We start from the raw sequence: 14,124 nt of genomic DNA, 5'->3' as shown, positions 1-14,124 counted from the left end.
AGCTCGCAGCCATCTTGCCGGGGTGACCGGTTGCCCGCAGCGGGCCCGGCGCCGTCTCCCCGGGAGGTGTTTTGCGGGTCGGGGTTTCTTTTCTCCGTTTATTTTCTCACGAAATAAGGTGATTTGGCGTGCAGACGGGCCGAGGTAAGGGCATTTTTTAAAAAACCCTCTTCCTCCCTGCCAGGATTTCTGTCCTGCCTTTGGCGCAGGGGTCGCCTTTAAAACGAGCTCGCTAAGTAGGGGGGCAGTGGGCTCCCCCTGGAGCTGGGAAAGGGGGGAAACCCCCCTTGCTGCACTGAGCCTCCCCAGCGCCGCATGTGGAGCCTGTGTTTATGGGAGTTGGTGAAATAAGTCATGGTGGTGGCAGCTGGGTGGAATTGGAGGCTGTTAATGAAAGCAAAATTTAAGCTGGCCTTGAGGTGTGTTTGATGAGGATAGGGAGCTTCGTGAAGGTAAGGCTTGCATCGGAAAAACTATCTTTATGAAGGTAGGTGGCTTAAAGAGGTCACCAGGAGGGAAGGCAGGACGGGGACCTGGCAGCAGGTATCAGTTGCATGTTTTTATCCACTCAGTTTCACAACTGGCCGTTGTCAAAGAACGGGAATATATCCTGCGCTGGGTTACTTATTTTTAAAAAGCGGATTAAAAGCTTAGACTTACATCTTGTACCCAAGGGGGGTGGCACAACTGTCTGTGATATGAGTGAAATTTGGGCTACGGTCCCAAAAAACTTTTCATACCATTGCCAGCTGCACACCTATCCAATTTCTCTGCGTGTTATCGCTTTACTTCCCCTGTGGTGTGACGGTTTACCTCTACAGGTCGCATAATGTCCAGGAAGCAAAGGGCATTTGGGGTTTCAGATTTTTTTTTGGCCATGAGTCTGAAAACTCTTGCAAGCCTGTTGCAGCTCTATCCTGTGTGACCACGCGAGCTGCTTCACCTCCTTGTGCCCCCGTTTCTCTGATGGCAAAGCAGGCCTGAGATTCTCCTCGCCCTCAGGGCAGAGGAGTGAAACTCGCTTGTGTTTCGGAAGCGCAGGGTGAGCCTTCGACAAAAGGCGTCACGAAAAGACAAACCACCCCTGTGCAGCCGGCTTGAAGTTCAGTCTCAACGGGAACAGAGGGCCCCGCTTATTAAAGCTGTTTCTTGTGGTTTACTTCGCCTGCGATTCCTGACTGCTGGGTTCTGTGCTGGGCAGACACAGAGTCTGCTATTTGTGTTTACGTGAATAATTTAGACTCAGTAGAAAACAGGAAAGCTTGGTGAGGTGGAGATGCTTGAAATGCCTCAGTAGCAGGGAAGCAGTTTAAACTGTATTTCTGGAATCCTATAGTTGTGTAAATAGATTCTGAATTCCTGTGTTTTTCCTCCTAGCACGTACCTGTTCAGGACGGGAGAGTGCAGAGTGAATCGCAGCTCCCCTTCTCCTGGTGTGCAAGCGACCTGATTCACACGTGTGTCCCAGCAGTGCGCTATGAACAGAGGCACTGGTCGAGGCAGAGGCTCGTATCTTACCTGGTCAAGACGTAACTGCCCCAGCACTAATCAAGGCTTTTTTAACCGCCCTCATACCCCACAAGAAACTAATCGGGAGACATTTTTACACCAGCAGTTCCTAACAGAGTGGGACACTGAAGTCTGTTTGCTTCAGGGACAGGGGTCATCCCACGAATCACGCATCAGAGGGGTGCGAGCTGCGGCACCGGCTCCTGCAGAGAGATGGCAACCCAACTGCAGCAGAGCAGGATGGCATAGGTTCTCCAGCAAGCGTCCGTGGGTAGAAACTTCGCCACGGTATTGTCCTCAGTACCATCATCAGGAGGACTCGGAGAGAGACTCTGACGCCATCAGGCTGAATTTCCAGAGGCTGTCTCTTGCTGGACAAGACTGTGAACAAGAAATTCTGACGATTTTCAGGCAGCTTGGGGAGGGGAAGACCTGTACAGTCCATGATCTTGCACGTAAACTTAAAACTCAAAAGAAGGAGGTCAACCGTATTTTGTATAAACTCTTCCGAGAGGGCAAGTTGCACAAAGGTGGAGAGACGCCGCCGCTGTGGAGGATTGCCAGCCCAAGCGTAGGGAGAGAAAGAAGCCCCACTGACCACAGCGGTGGTCACACAAATCCAGCCTGTGAGAGCAGAGGAGGGGAGAGGAGCGCGGTTGGCTCAGGAGACGCCGATCCCATGATGGCTGAGACGAAGGACAAGATCTGCAACTATTTGTTCAGCGTGGCAAAAACAACGGCACTCAACCTTGCCAAGAACATTGGGTTTTCGAGGGCCAAGGATGTTAATGCCTTTCTTAGCGCTCTGGAAAAGCTGGGAGACGTCCGCAAGCAAAACCCAAGCCCCCCACAGTGGTCCCTGACAGACAGGAAACGCGAGCGGATGCAGATGAGGCTGAAGGCCAGCGCAGTAACGCAGATGGTGGATCCCATATCTGAGTCAGGTTTTCCACCTTGCTCTGTTCCTCCATGTCCCCAGGAGGTGACCGTAGCTTCACCAGCAGTGACGACATCGGAAGAAGAAAGTATAGAAAACGGACAGCAGCCTTTGGGGCAAACTGATCAGAGCGATGGCAGTGACACGGAAGCAGCCCTGCCTGAGGACCCTAAGCCCGAATTCTCCAGTTTGAGTAATTATGATAACTCCGAAAATGGCAAGTGGGCCACGGATGATATCCCCGATAATCTGAACACTATCAACAAGCAGCCCAATGAGTCAGAATCCATCATGAACTCCCAGTCTTCCCCCAGTTACGCCGCCCAGTTTGAAACTGCTTTCCCATGTACGCCTGTAGAGAAGTTGATGGCTTGTCAGGAGAAGAACCCAGTGAGTGGCCTTACCGAATATTCCCAGTACATGTACCAGCACTGTGAGTTTGCCATGCTGGAGCAGAGCGGACCCTCTCACGAGCCACGGTAAGAAAATTCCCTACCTTTCCCCAGCTGTCTTTTTGCTTAAAATGATCTGACTTCAACTAACTACCTGCTCAACTTTGTCCAGAAGGATTAGCCTAGTTGATTTCTTGCAGCAGCTTGAAACAAACAAACCAACCAACCTCAAAACAAGGCTAAAATTAACCCCAGGTAGCCCACTTCTGGCAGCCCCGCACCTCATTCTGAGCGGCAAAGGTGGGATTCATCTCTTCAGCTAGGTCCTGTCTGATTTAATCGCTTGGCTTTCAGTTTCATTGTATAGGGAGAAACTGGTATTTCTAAGCTACCTCTCAAGATGCTGTCACCCTGGAAGTGGTATAAAGGGAGCCCAGAACAAAGTGCTTGAGTGCAGATATCTTGGGTTAGACGAGGTGAACCCACTCTGGACATTTCTGTGGTGTAGCAGGTCGGGGCGGCCTCTGTGAGCAGAGCGTGTAGCATGACACTAGAGTTTGCGGAGTCGGTCTCTGGAGTCCTGCTTCCCCTTGCTAAATCGTGGCTGTTCCTGAGCACCAGCGCCATGGTGAAAAGCACCATATGCGCCACACTGGAATATGTCAATAGATCCGCTAGACAGGAAAATTGGCCTGATTTCTAAAGGTGGAGTCCCAGGCTTTTTTTTTTTTCTTGTGTGGAAGGAGGGCTCTGAATGGATTCAGCCCCATAGCCCCTCTCCAGGTCTGGTTTGACCCATTCTCGCTGGAAGCAGGTTTCCTCTGTATAGGGCTGGAGGACAGAAGAGAAGCTGTGTTTGCTAGAGTTCACAGGGAGGAGAGAGACAGAAACATCAAAGGCAAGAGGTTTTACGTGAGGCAGCACCTCTCTGAGATGGTGTGAATGCACTGGATAGCCAGGGAAAATGCCGGAGGGAGAGTGACCCCAAATGACCAGGTGCAGATGGAACAGTGCAGGCTGCTTTTAAGCTTTCTTCATCCCTGTGCAGGAGACATAACCAAACTGCTCTTTGCATACAGTCATGGCACGTTTCTGGTGCCTGTGGAACAAGGCAATTCATCCTGTTCCTTCAGAACAAAATCTGGAGCTGCCCCTCTGCCGTGAACAGCTCTGGAAACGCGATGAAACGAGGTCCAGATGCAGAGCTGTCGGGGCACCCTTGGTATTTTTGTCCTCTGCACATGGCAGCCTGGGTTTGCTCTCCCAGCCAGGAGCTAGCTGTTCCTTCTCACTTGAATTCCAAGAGCAGCCTTACCTGCTTGCTCTGAGAAGACCACACTTTTGCCTCTCGATTTACCTCTTTGGTTTTCTCTTTCAAAGATTTAGGTTCCAGGCAGTGATTAATGGGCGCCGATTCCCACCAGCAGAAGCAGGGAGCAAAAAACTCGCTAAACAGGAGGCAGCAGCTAACGCTATGAAGGTCCTGATGAGTGAAGCGGAGAATGGAAGACGTGGTGGAATTAAATGTGAAGAGCCGTTTCCCTCTGACAACTCTGAATCGGAATTGGTGAGTCTTGTTTTCTTTACTTGTGAGGCTGGTCAAACAGTGTTTAGTCTGAAACTGCTTTTCCTCCATCTTCTTGCTGTAGCCTTTGCACCCAGAGCCAGAGCCGTCGTCTGTGCCGGCCCATCTCAACCTGCTTCCTGGGAAGCACCCTATCAGCGTGTTAATGGAGTACGGACAAAAATCGGGGAACACGATTGAATTCCAGCTGCTCTCTCAGGAAGGCCCACCTCATGATCCTAGGTATGGCATATTGTTGTCAGCTTTGGGGAGGATAGAAACCCTTTCTTTAATATCCTTCCTCTTCAGCATGCTACCCACGTTCCTGGACTCGTCACTGACCTAGCTGAGCGCTCCTCTTATCCGAGGAGTCTGGGCATGGCTCCTCCAAGACATCTGCCTCCAGAAAGAGACCAAAACCAGTGCCCTTTCTCAGAGAAAGGATGCTGTTTCTTCTGCCAGACCAGGAACAGGTTCCACTCCTGTACCCTACCTGGTAGTGCTCTACTGAGAGTATTTAGGGCCATCGTGGTGGATGTAAATTGGAGATAACCCGGAAGGATTTAACTTGAACTGGGAGAAGGGGATAATAAACAGATCGAGACACCTATGCTTAACACTTTTCATATGCTATAATGTCCTGTCAGGTTCAGCTACTGTGTGAAAATGGGTGACCAAATTTTCCCTGCTGTGGTAGGAAACAGCAAGAAGGGAGCAAAGCAAATGGCAGCAGAAGTTGCTGTGAAGATTCTTTCTGGAGAGTCTGTACCCCATGTCTTGCCTGAACAGGTACAAAGAGCTTCTTTATAAGACCCAAGTGTTTTGGGTTGGGTTCCCCCGCCCTTTATTTCACGTTCCACTGGATTTCACCCCACAAGGTCACGTGCTGGCTCTAGCAGAGGTTTGCTGAGCGCTCTTGGCCTGCAGTAATACCAGCTGCTCAGTATTTAACAGCCTTCTCCTGTCTAACTCTGCTCTAGCCTGTCGTGAAGCCCCATGGTGACCAGTCCATGCACAGCTGTGGACCATGGATCACCACTCCAGATGAATCCAAGGTGGCGAAAGCGAAGGGTGTTGGGGAGCTCATCAAATACCTTAATGTCAATCCTGTCAGTGGCCTGCTGGAATACGCCCGCTCCAATGGGTTTGCTGCAGAGTTCAAACTCATTGACCAGTCAGGACCTCCCCATGACCCCAAGTAAGTAGCTGCATCTGTCCAGGAGGAAATTTTGCATTGTTGCTGTTGTCCTGGAGAAAGGGCAGAGAATGCAAAATTCCTGATGCAGTTTGAGATGGCAACAGGCTGAGCTGCTGCCTCTGCCAAACCTTATGTCCGGACGACAATAAGTTACCTCCACTCCTCTCCTCTCTCCACTGAGAGAATTTAAAAACCAGACTGAAATCCATAGGTTTCTTGGTTTCTCAGAGGTGTGCTGCTGTCTTTATAGGTTTGTCTATCAGGCGAAGGTTGGAGGCCGTTGGTTCCCAGCTGTAACTGCACACAATAAAAAGCAGGGCAAGCAGGAGGCAGCTGATGCAGCACTCAGAGTCCTGATTGGGGAAAACGAGAAGATTGAGCGCATGGAAGGGATGAACATCTCCGAGGTAAATCCTCTTCCTCCAAAGCTGGGACTGCTTTTGTAGCCCTGCCTGTCCTGTGCCTTTCAGTCCAGCAGAAAAATGCCTTCAAAATCAGCTGTGAGATCATTGTTCTCTGAAGGTGTAAATAAGCTGATGTGTTCCTGAAGTGGGTTAGATGTTTCCTCAGGGCACAGACGTACTCTTCCCTCCTGCTGGCGTCTGCTTTAGCACTAAATTATCATCAGATTCTTCCACAAACTACTGAAATGTGTTCCTGTGGTGGAGCAGGAACACGCTCATTTTTAGTTCTGTGACTTTTTCTTTCCCTCCTTCCAAATTCCTTCATGCTGCGTTAAAAATTGTGTGTCAGCTCAAAAAACTCATGCATCAGATAAGAGCAAAGCTCTGGTTGTGTCAGGATGGCTGTCCCAAACCTGTGCGGCTTTAAGTCACACTTAAGAGTTTTGTGATCTCTTAAAAGCCATGTTCCAGGCTGCACAGCTGAGCACATCAACTGTGGTTCTAAATAGAAAAGCCATCAGGAAGGATTTGTCAGTCAGCAGTGCTAGAGGAGGCAAGTGCCCGTCTGCAATGGGAGTGACTGCAGTCTCCTCACAGCCAGCCAGAGAAGGAATTCCTCCAAAGCCAGTAACAGATTTCCTTGGCTGAGTCTGTGGGAACAGGCAAGATGGCTTTTGTTCCTTTGCGGTGAGGGTTTCCCCTGGCAATCTCAGGAGGCCATTCCTCAGCCCGTTTCGCTTGCTGCCAGGAAGACAGCTTGCTGCTGTCTCTTAATGATGCGCTCAAAGCGTTGGACAGGGTTTTCCCAGAAATACCTAAAAGACCTTCACCCACCCCTTGGCATGATACTGTCCGTGCACTCAACCCACAATTGCACTGCCTGTAGCTCGTGTTTTCCATGTTCCTGCCTTCTGCTTGGATAGCTGTGCTTCAGGTTAGCTACTTCTTGAGCCTTTTTGTTCTGTGACCTGCTCATGATCTCTTAGCAATCCTGGTCTTGTGTCCCAGTTCCAGCTCCCTGTGAGTGCTACACGATCAGATGGCGATGCTGAGCCACCAGCGCTTCAACACCCTCACTGCTCGCCTCCAGCACAGTCTGCTTGGGCGGAAGATCTTGGCTGCCATCATCATGCGGAAAGGAAACAAGGGCCTGGGAGTGGTGGTCAGCATCGGAACGGGTATGAACAGCTTCTTCCAGCATAAGCTGAACTCTCACTTCCCTGCTAGATTCCCTGTCAGCTGCGACTAGAGAATGACTCTTGCTGTAGGCTTCTTCAGAGAGGGCAAGAAACGTTCCCGGGGCTCGCGTGGTGTCACAAGTGATCTGGTTATAGAGAGAGAACAAAGCAAATGTGCCTGCAGCTATATTGCTCTTAATCTTTGCTTGCATTGCTACTCCCTAGCCTGTGCATCAGAGCATGGATTCCTCGCATCGTACGGCACAAGATCCCCCAGCTTCTCTCAGCTGCGTGCACCTTAGCTCCCTTCCTAGTTAGCTGCCACGCTTCCACCCAGAGTGGTGGGCTGAAAAGCACTCAGGAAGGGACACTGCCCCTAAACCTGAGGCAGTTTAAGTCTCTGCTGTCCCTAAAGTAGTGTGTGCTCTTTGTCCCTTTATTTTCCTAACTGCTTGGATCAGGATAATGATTTAATAGGGTGCTGTTGCTGCTCAGGAACCCAAAGAGGTAAAACTTGAAGCAAGATGAAACCCTCCCTCTTTCCGTGAAGCTGTGTGTTGACTTTGACACTTGCCTTTTTATTTATTTCAGGTAATCGTTGTGTGAAAGGAGAAGAGCTGAGCTTGAAGGGGGAGACAGTGAATGACTGTCATGCAGAAATCATTTCTCGAAGAGGCTTTGTGAGGTGAGACAAGGGGAAACCTGAAGGAGAAGGAAAGGGGCCTGCCAAGAGGTGCTGACCCATTCTAGAGGGGTGTAGCTGTGATGGTTCCTTGCAGCGTTGAGAAAGGCTGTGATCCTCTAACGCTACTGTTTACCCATGTGTTGTTAAATAGAGGGAAGTTATTTCTGATAAGAAAGGGCCATGCCTGAATGGTGCCCAAATTAGTACCGAACTGGAAACTTGCCAAGAGCCCAAGGGCTGCATCTGATGTACTTAAAATAAAGCATCCTGCAGAGGCTGCTTGGCCAACACGCAACGCGCTGTTTCAGTCTGAGCACAGCTCTGAGCCAAGGTGCTGGGGAATCTGCAGGCCGGGTCCCCGTGTGGCTTTTCTGGGTCTGGGTGTCGAAGGCTTCAGGAAAACATATCGAATGTGTTTGCATTGATAAGTCAGAAATCCTTTTCCATTGATTGGAAAGGGTTTTCCCAACTAAACTGCACAGTTGTTCTCTTCTCTTTGTAAACACGCAGTGTGGTGCTTTTTTTTTTTAAAAAAAACTAAAGTGAGATTAAGTTGGACTAGCCTTGTTAATGTCTGCCCTTCCAGTTATGAACAGCAAAGCCAGCTGCTTTCTTAAAGCCTTTGCCTGCTGCCGCTATACTCTGTGCATTCCTCGGCACTGGAAAGTGTTGAGGGGGGGTCCCCGGCAAGCTGTAAAGTCAGAGGATTGCGCTCTTGCTTACTGTCTGTCTCGGCTGTTAATCTCGACAGCCGTGGCTGCTCTGGCACAGCGGAGCCTGTCAGAGATGAGAACAGTGGGCTCCACCTCTCCTTGCAAAATAAGTCCCTGCACAGGCTCTGCTTGAGGAGTCTCTGTGAAGCTGCAGTTTTTCTTTAGTCCTTGACGCTGTGCTGGAGACCTCAAGGTTTCTCCCTGTCCCCGGACAGAAGCAGCCATAAAAGACCCAGTCATTGTAAACAGATCGTGGGGTTGTGCTAATAATATCACTTGCATTCAGCTGCCCGTGGGGCTGTTTGCTCTTAATGCAAACTTGGTGCTGACTAAAGGTGCTAGGCTAACAACCTTGAAGTCTTCTTCGCACTTGGATCAGATGCATGCAAGCAGCAGCCAGCCAGGCTCCTTTCTCTCTCCTGCCGGTGCTCCCCTCTGCTCACCCGACAGAATGCTTATTTTCTGTTGCCTGTCCGCTGCGTGGTAGGAACTCTGCTTTATTTCATGCCTTTTCTGTAGCATCAAACGCTATTTGTTGGCTTCCACGTATTCTCAGCCACGCTCCTGGTCTTCGCTCTCCCACGCGGCAGGACCAGGAGCGGGTGACTTGGTGCGACAGAGGCAGAGCTTGGGACCCTGCCCGTCCTGGGTACAGGCAGTGGATGGATTGAAGTGCTCCTTGTCTGAGGAGCAAAGCAGTCTTTTGACATGGTGTTTTATTTTCAGGTTTCTCTACAGTGAGTTGATGAAGTATGACCCATCTAATCCCTCCTCTGCAGAAGAGAGCATTTTTGAGCCAGCGGGAGGGAAGAGACTCAAAATTAAGAGCAGCGTTACCTTTCACCTCTATGTCAGGTTTGTGCGGCGTTGTGCAGGGAGTGACCGGTGTCGGCAGCACTATCGCACCCCGGGCCCTGGCTGTTTCCTGAGAGTCAGTGCTAACCTGGGGAGTGTTTGTTTTCTAGCACAGCACCTTGTGGAGACGGGGCGCTCTTCGATAAATCCTGCAGCGATCAGGCGAGCGTGGTGGGGCAAGCCCAGCATCAGCCTCTCTTTGAGAACCCCAAGCAAGGCAAGCTGCGGACCAAGGTGGAGAACGGTGAGTGTGTTCGCTCCCTGCACGGTGGGGTGGCTCCAGTCCGCTCCTCTAAGCCTTTCTGGAGCTCCAGAGTTTCCTTACCCCTCTCTGTGTGGTGCTGTTGTGGGATTTGAAGCATTCAGGAACAAAAGGGGGGTGGGTAAAGGGGATGGGGGCGTTAAAGGGAGTCCCTTCTCCTTCCGCACTCTGTCTGTTGGACTGCCACACTAGCAAGAGGACAGCTGAAGTTTGCTGCAAAGCTTTGATGTCTCTGACCTCCCCGTCAAGCACTATTTCATTCTGCTTCAGCCATGTGAAAAATGACTCATCTGTAATCAGTACTGAGTTCCCTTTTTCATGTGATACTAAAATGTTCCCCGAACCTGGAGACAGGCTGACTCCAGAGGTCACTCCATGCCTGTGCATAGAAGATAGTTTCTTGTGCAGTTGCTGATGGGGTTTTGATTTATTGAATATCTGACTCTTTACAGATTTCTTCTTCTCTTGTGCAGGGGAAGGTACCATTCCTGTGGAGTCGAGTGACATTGTGCCCACGTGGGATGGCATCCAGCACGGGGAGCGGTTGCGAACCATGTCCTGCAGCGACAAAATCTTACGCTGGAATATACTTGGCTTGCAAGGGGCATTGCTGTCACACTTCATAGAACCGGTTTATCTCAGCTCTGTTACACTCGGTATGAGACCTTCCGTCCTGTCTGGGTTGGGACAGATGCGCTGCCCCGCTCCTTAGAACTGGGCTGCAGCGACAAGTAACCTCCCTTCCCCAAGCGATGGAAAAGCTCGTTTGTGGAGCCTGTGGGAGTAACAGACTGAAACGTCATTCTCGGCAGAGCTGTGCTGTTTGGAAGTGAAAAGGGAGTTTGTGGATTTTACGCTGTGGGTGGAGTGGGTTTTTCTCCAAGGTTCTTGGTTTTTAGAAGGCACATGTGATCTAGGAGGGTGAGACAAAAATTGCCTGTTTGTGTCTTCAGTGAGAAATGTTAGTGCCTGTAAACCTTCATCTTACACATCTAGGGTACACGTAGCTGTTGCTGATCCACATGGCCGCGAGCTTTCTAGAGCTTGTCAGAACCGCTGTGGTTCTCAGGGTTTGGCCCGTCCATCACCTGTGCTGTTCCTGTTTCCTAATGCCTTCATGTCTGCCTTCACAGGTTACTTGTACAGTCAGGGTCATTTAACACGCGCAATCTGCTGCCGCGTGGCAAGAGATGGGAATGTGCTGCAGGAAAAGCTCCAGGCTCCGTATCACATTAACCATCCTGAGGTACTGCGGCCTTGGCGCCTCTTTGTCTTTCCGTCCCCCCTTCCACCTCCACCCTTGGGTTTGGGCCTCACTCTGCAGGGCGGTCACTTGGCAGAAGCTCTCCAACCAGGGTCAGGAGGCTGATGGCCAGAAACCTGCCCCCTTTGGGTCATCCCACAGTGTCGGGGGGTTACTGGCAGTGACTTGGTCTGGGAAAAAGGAGACCAAGGTCGCCCCGGTAGCCTTCAGCGTAGTAAGAAGCTGGTGCTTAAGAGTAAGGAGTAAGAACTCCTTACTCAGGAGTAAGAACTCCTGCTCTCAGGAGTTTGGGATGAGCTGAACCCCTGCATCCAGGGGACGGAAACTCTTTGGGTTTCACGTGTCCCAGATAAGATCAGACGTAGTGTGACTGCCTCTCAAAAGGAACAGCAGCAGCAGTGAGGCACCTTGAGTGTTTTAACACGCAAAGCACCAAGCATTTAGGGTGGAAAGTAAACACTAGCCTCCGCCGCAGGCGAGCGTGGGGTGGTGAGTGCCGTGTGCCCAGTCCCCTGGCAAGAGGCTCCCCTCACCAGCCAGCTTGCGCAGCAGGACCGGTGTTACGAAACCCTCTTACCTCTTACGCAGGTTGGGCGAGTCAGCGTGTACGACTCCGCAAGGCAGACGGGCAAGACAAAGGAGTCTTCGGTGAATTGGTGTCTTGCTGACGAAAGCGAAGTTGAAGTCTTGGATGGCACAAAAGGGAAAGTAGATGGGTAAGAAGAGCCTTTCCTGACGCTGCTTTTCTGTTTGGGGAAAAGGGGGGCAGCTCTGAAGTCGTGAGTACACTCTGCGCTGTTACAGCACCTTACGCGTGGGGAGGGTTGGTGAGAGGAAATTTCAAACTGACGTAAGCGAATGCTCTTGAAGCAAAACAACATACTGCCCAGCCCAGACCCTACAGCAGAGCCTCACTGAGCCAAGAGATCTCGCAGGCATCCCATTGTGGGTTTTTCCCTGTGCCCCCTGCTCCTCTCTGCTCTTCTGAGTGTCATGTCCTTCATTGCTGCCTTTGTCTCCCTTCTCAGACCGAAGCTGGAGGTCTCTCGTGTGTCCAAGAGGAAAATGTTCGCCCTGTTCCAGCAGTTATGTGCCAAGAACAACTGCAAAGACCTGCAGAACCTCTCGGTGTACTCAGATGCTAAGGAGGCAGCCACGCCGTACCAAGAAGCCAAGCAGTGCTTCTTCAGCATGCTGGAAGAGATGGGCTACGGCAGCTGGATCCGCAAACCCCAAGAGGAAGATAATTTCTCTTTTCCTGATGCATAATGAGACACCCTGTGTGTGGGGGGGGGTGAGTGCACAGGTGTGTGCATGGGTCCTTCTTTCACCACCTTCTTTTTGAAGTGGAATCGGGAGCGTGCAGCAGTTTCCCCTGTAGGCCTGGCCGCCTTCTCTCTCTGCTCTTGTTACTCTGAGACCCTGCCCTTTCTCTTTTTAAAACGTGCATGAAAATTACTGTCTTTTTTTGAAGCTAGGGCGGGCTCAGTCCCTGTTTGCTTTTACGTTTTCGTCTCCTTTTTTTAAAAGAAGGCACAAGAAGCCAGAGGGATTCTCGGACTGCGAGCTCGAAACCTTTGGACTCTGCACTACAGATCCCTCTGGCAGGTTTTGAGGCAAATTTTTCTCTTTTGAGAGGAAAAAAAAAAAAAAAACAAACAAACAGCTGGCTGGTTTTATGTGTCTCTGTCGGAAGGTGGCTGGCAGCCCGTCTGAGCTGGGACACGGGACTGATCTCTGCAAGACAGCCGGCAGGACCAGCATAACATTCCGCGTTAATAATAAAAAAGAAAATTTCTGTATTACAGCGGGCTCCGTGCCGCGGGTGTGTGAATTCCTGCAGGGTGAAAGAGGGGCCCTGGGTAGAGCTGGGTGGGGTTTGGAGAAGAGCGGCGGTAAGTTCCTGTTTGTTAAATGATGGAAGGATCTTGTGCACAACTGTGACAGTTGTGAATTAAGCCCCTTGCCTTAAGCAGGGGCTCATCGGGCAGAATTGAGCCCTCAGAGGGCTTGAGTGTACCCTGAAGTGACGGGGCAGGGTTCTCCTGCCTCCTTCCCCCCACCTCTGTCTCTCTAGGGGGTATCTCCTCTCCAGTCTTGGAAGGTCTCTGCAGAGGCTGGTGGTGGCTGCAGGCCACGTTGCCTGTCTGCTTATGTCTGAGCTCAACCACGCGCCAGACACGCTTGTAGAAGGTGAGAAGTAAGGACGCTGTTCCCATCCGACGGCAAGTTTATTAGATGTTGTAGAGCAGCCCCTTTCCCGATGCACAGCTTGTGCTGGCTTTTGCCTGGGACGGGACAGTGGACACCAGTGAGATCAGACAAAGGGACCACGGAGCAGTTAGCGTGGAAGCGGAGCCCAAACCGAAGAGAAGTCCCAACGCTGTGGGGAGCAAGGCCCCGGCTCTGGCTGCGCCTCCGGCTTGTGCATCTTTCCCTGCGCAGCAGGAAAGGATGCCGGTGGGCGGACCTGCTGTGGCCAAGCAGGTTAAATGCTTGCTGAAGGGCTGGCTGTCGTGGGCTCACCCTGCCCACAGCTGCTGGACGGTGCTCGGATGCTGACTGCAGCGCAGAGCCGTGAAGGGTGGCAACAGCCTCGGCATCCCGCTCTCCCCTGCGCGCGGAGCAGGGCCCTCCTGGCAGCGACGGCACGAGGACAGAGCTGGGGGCTCCTCCCTCTGCCGACTGCTCGGGGTGCTGTGCCTGGGGCTATAGGGGTTCCTGCCGTGCTCCCTGCGCCCTCCTGCTCTCCCGGGACTCGTGGGTCTCTGCTCCCTGCCAGGCCGCAGCGGGCCCCCCCGGTCCTGCACTTGCCCAGGGCTGCAGCCAACAGCAGAGGGGATGCAGAGGTGGGACAAGCCCCTGGCACGGGGCCGGCAGGATGCTGCTTTAGGGGCAAAGCTCTTAACACTTAAGTATTGGGGTGCACCCCTGAGAGGAGGGGGTCCGGGAGCATCAGCTGGAGCAGCCCGGGATTTCTCTGGCTGGGTGAAGTGCTGGGATTTCAATTAATTTCTGGCGTGCGGCTTCCCCCCCGGCACTGTGTGCCGTGGGCCCCCCCCGGCCTGTGCCGCGCTCCCCCCCAGCCTGGAGGATTAGTGGTATTTATAGCAAATGCTCCGCTTCAATTCTCCCCGATGAGGCCAATTCCTGCCTGCGAGGG

The 14,124-nt window shown here is 51.8% G+C and overlaps 2 protein-coding genes across 2 annotated transcripts in view; one reads left to right on the top strand and one right to left on the bottom strand.

The window, feature by feature from the left end:
• Window positions 1-121: 121 nt before the first annotated feature.
• Window positions 122-12,724, top strand: ADAR (adenosine deaminase, RNA-specific). Its single transcript, XM_009328262.1, is given in 15 exon segments — window positions 122-144; window positions 1,378-2,925; window positions 4,219-4,405; window positions 4,488-4,645; window positions 5,050-5,191; window positions 5,383-5,600; window positions 5,851-6,027; window positions 7,013-7,182; window positions 7,774-7,867; window positions 9,307-9,435; window positions 9,546-9,679; window positions 10,171-10,353; window positions 10,831-10,943; window positions 11,550-11,677; window positions 11,990-12,724. Coding segments are annotated over 14 exon segments (3,522 nt in total). The 5' UTR covers window positions 122-144; window positions 1,378-1,477; the 3' UTR covers window positions 12,231-12,724.
• Window positions 12,638-14,124, bottom strand: part of LOC103920520 (neuronal acetylcholine receptor subunit beta-2-like) — a 3,962-nt gene continuing 2,475 nt past the window's right edge. The window contains exon 2 of the mRNA XM_009328267.1: window positions 12,638-12,698. Within this exon, the coding sequence (XP_009326542.1) occupies window positions 12,638-12,698 (61 nt within the window). The remainder of the gene's footprint in view (window positions 12,699-14,124) is intronic.

This window comes from Pygoscelis adeliae, unplaced genomic scaffold (genome assembly GCF_000699105.1).
Source record: "Pygoscelis adeliae isolate BGI_AS28 unplaced genomic scaffold, ASM69910v1 Scaffold867, whole genome shotgun sequence".
Taxonomy (NCBI): Eukaryota; Metazoa; Chordata; class Aves; order Sphenisciformes; family Spheniscidae; genus Pygoscelis; species Pygoscelis adeliae.
This window is presented reverse-complemented; position numbering and strand designations above follow the sequence as displayed.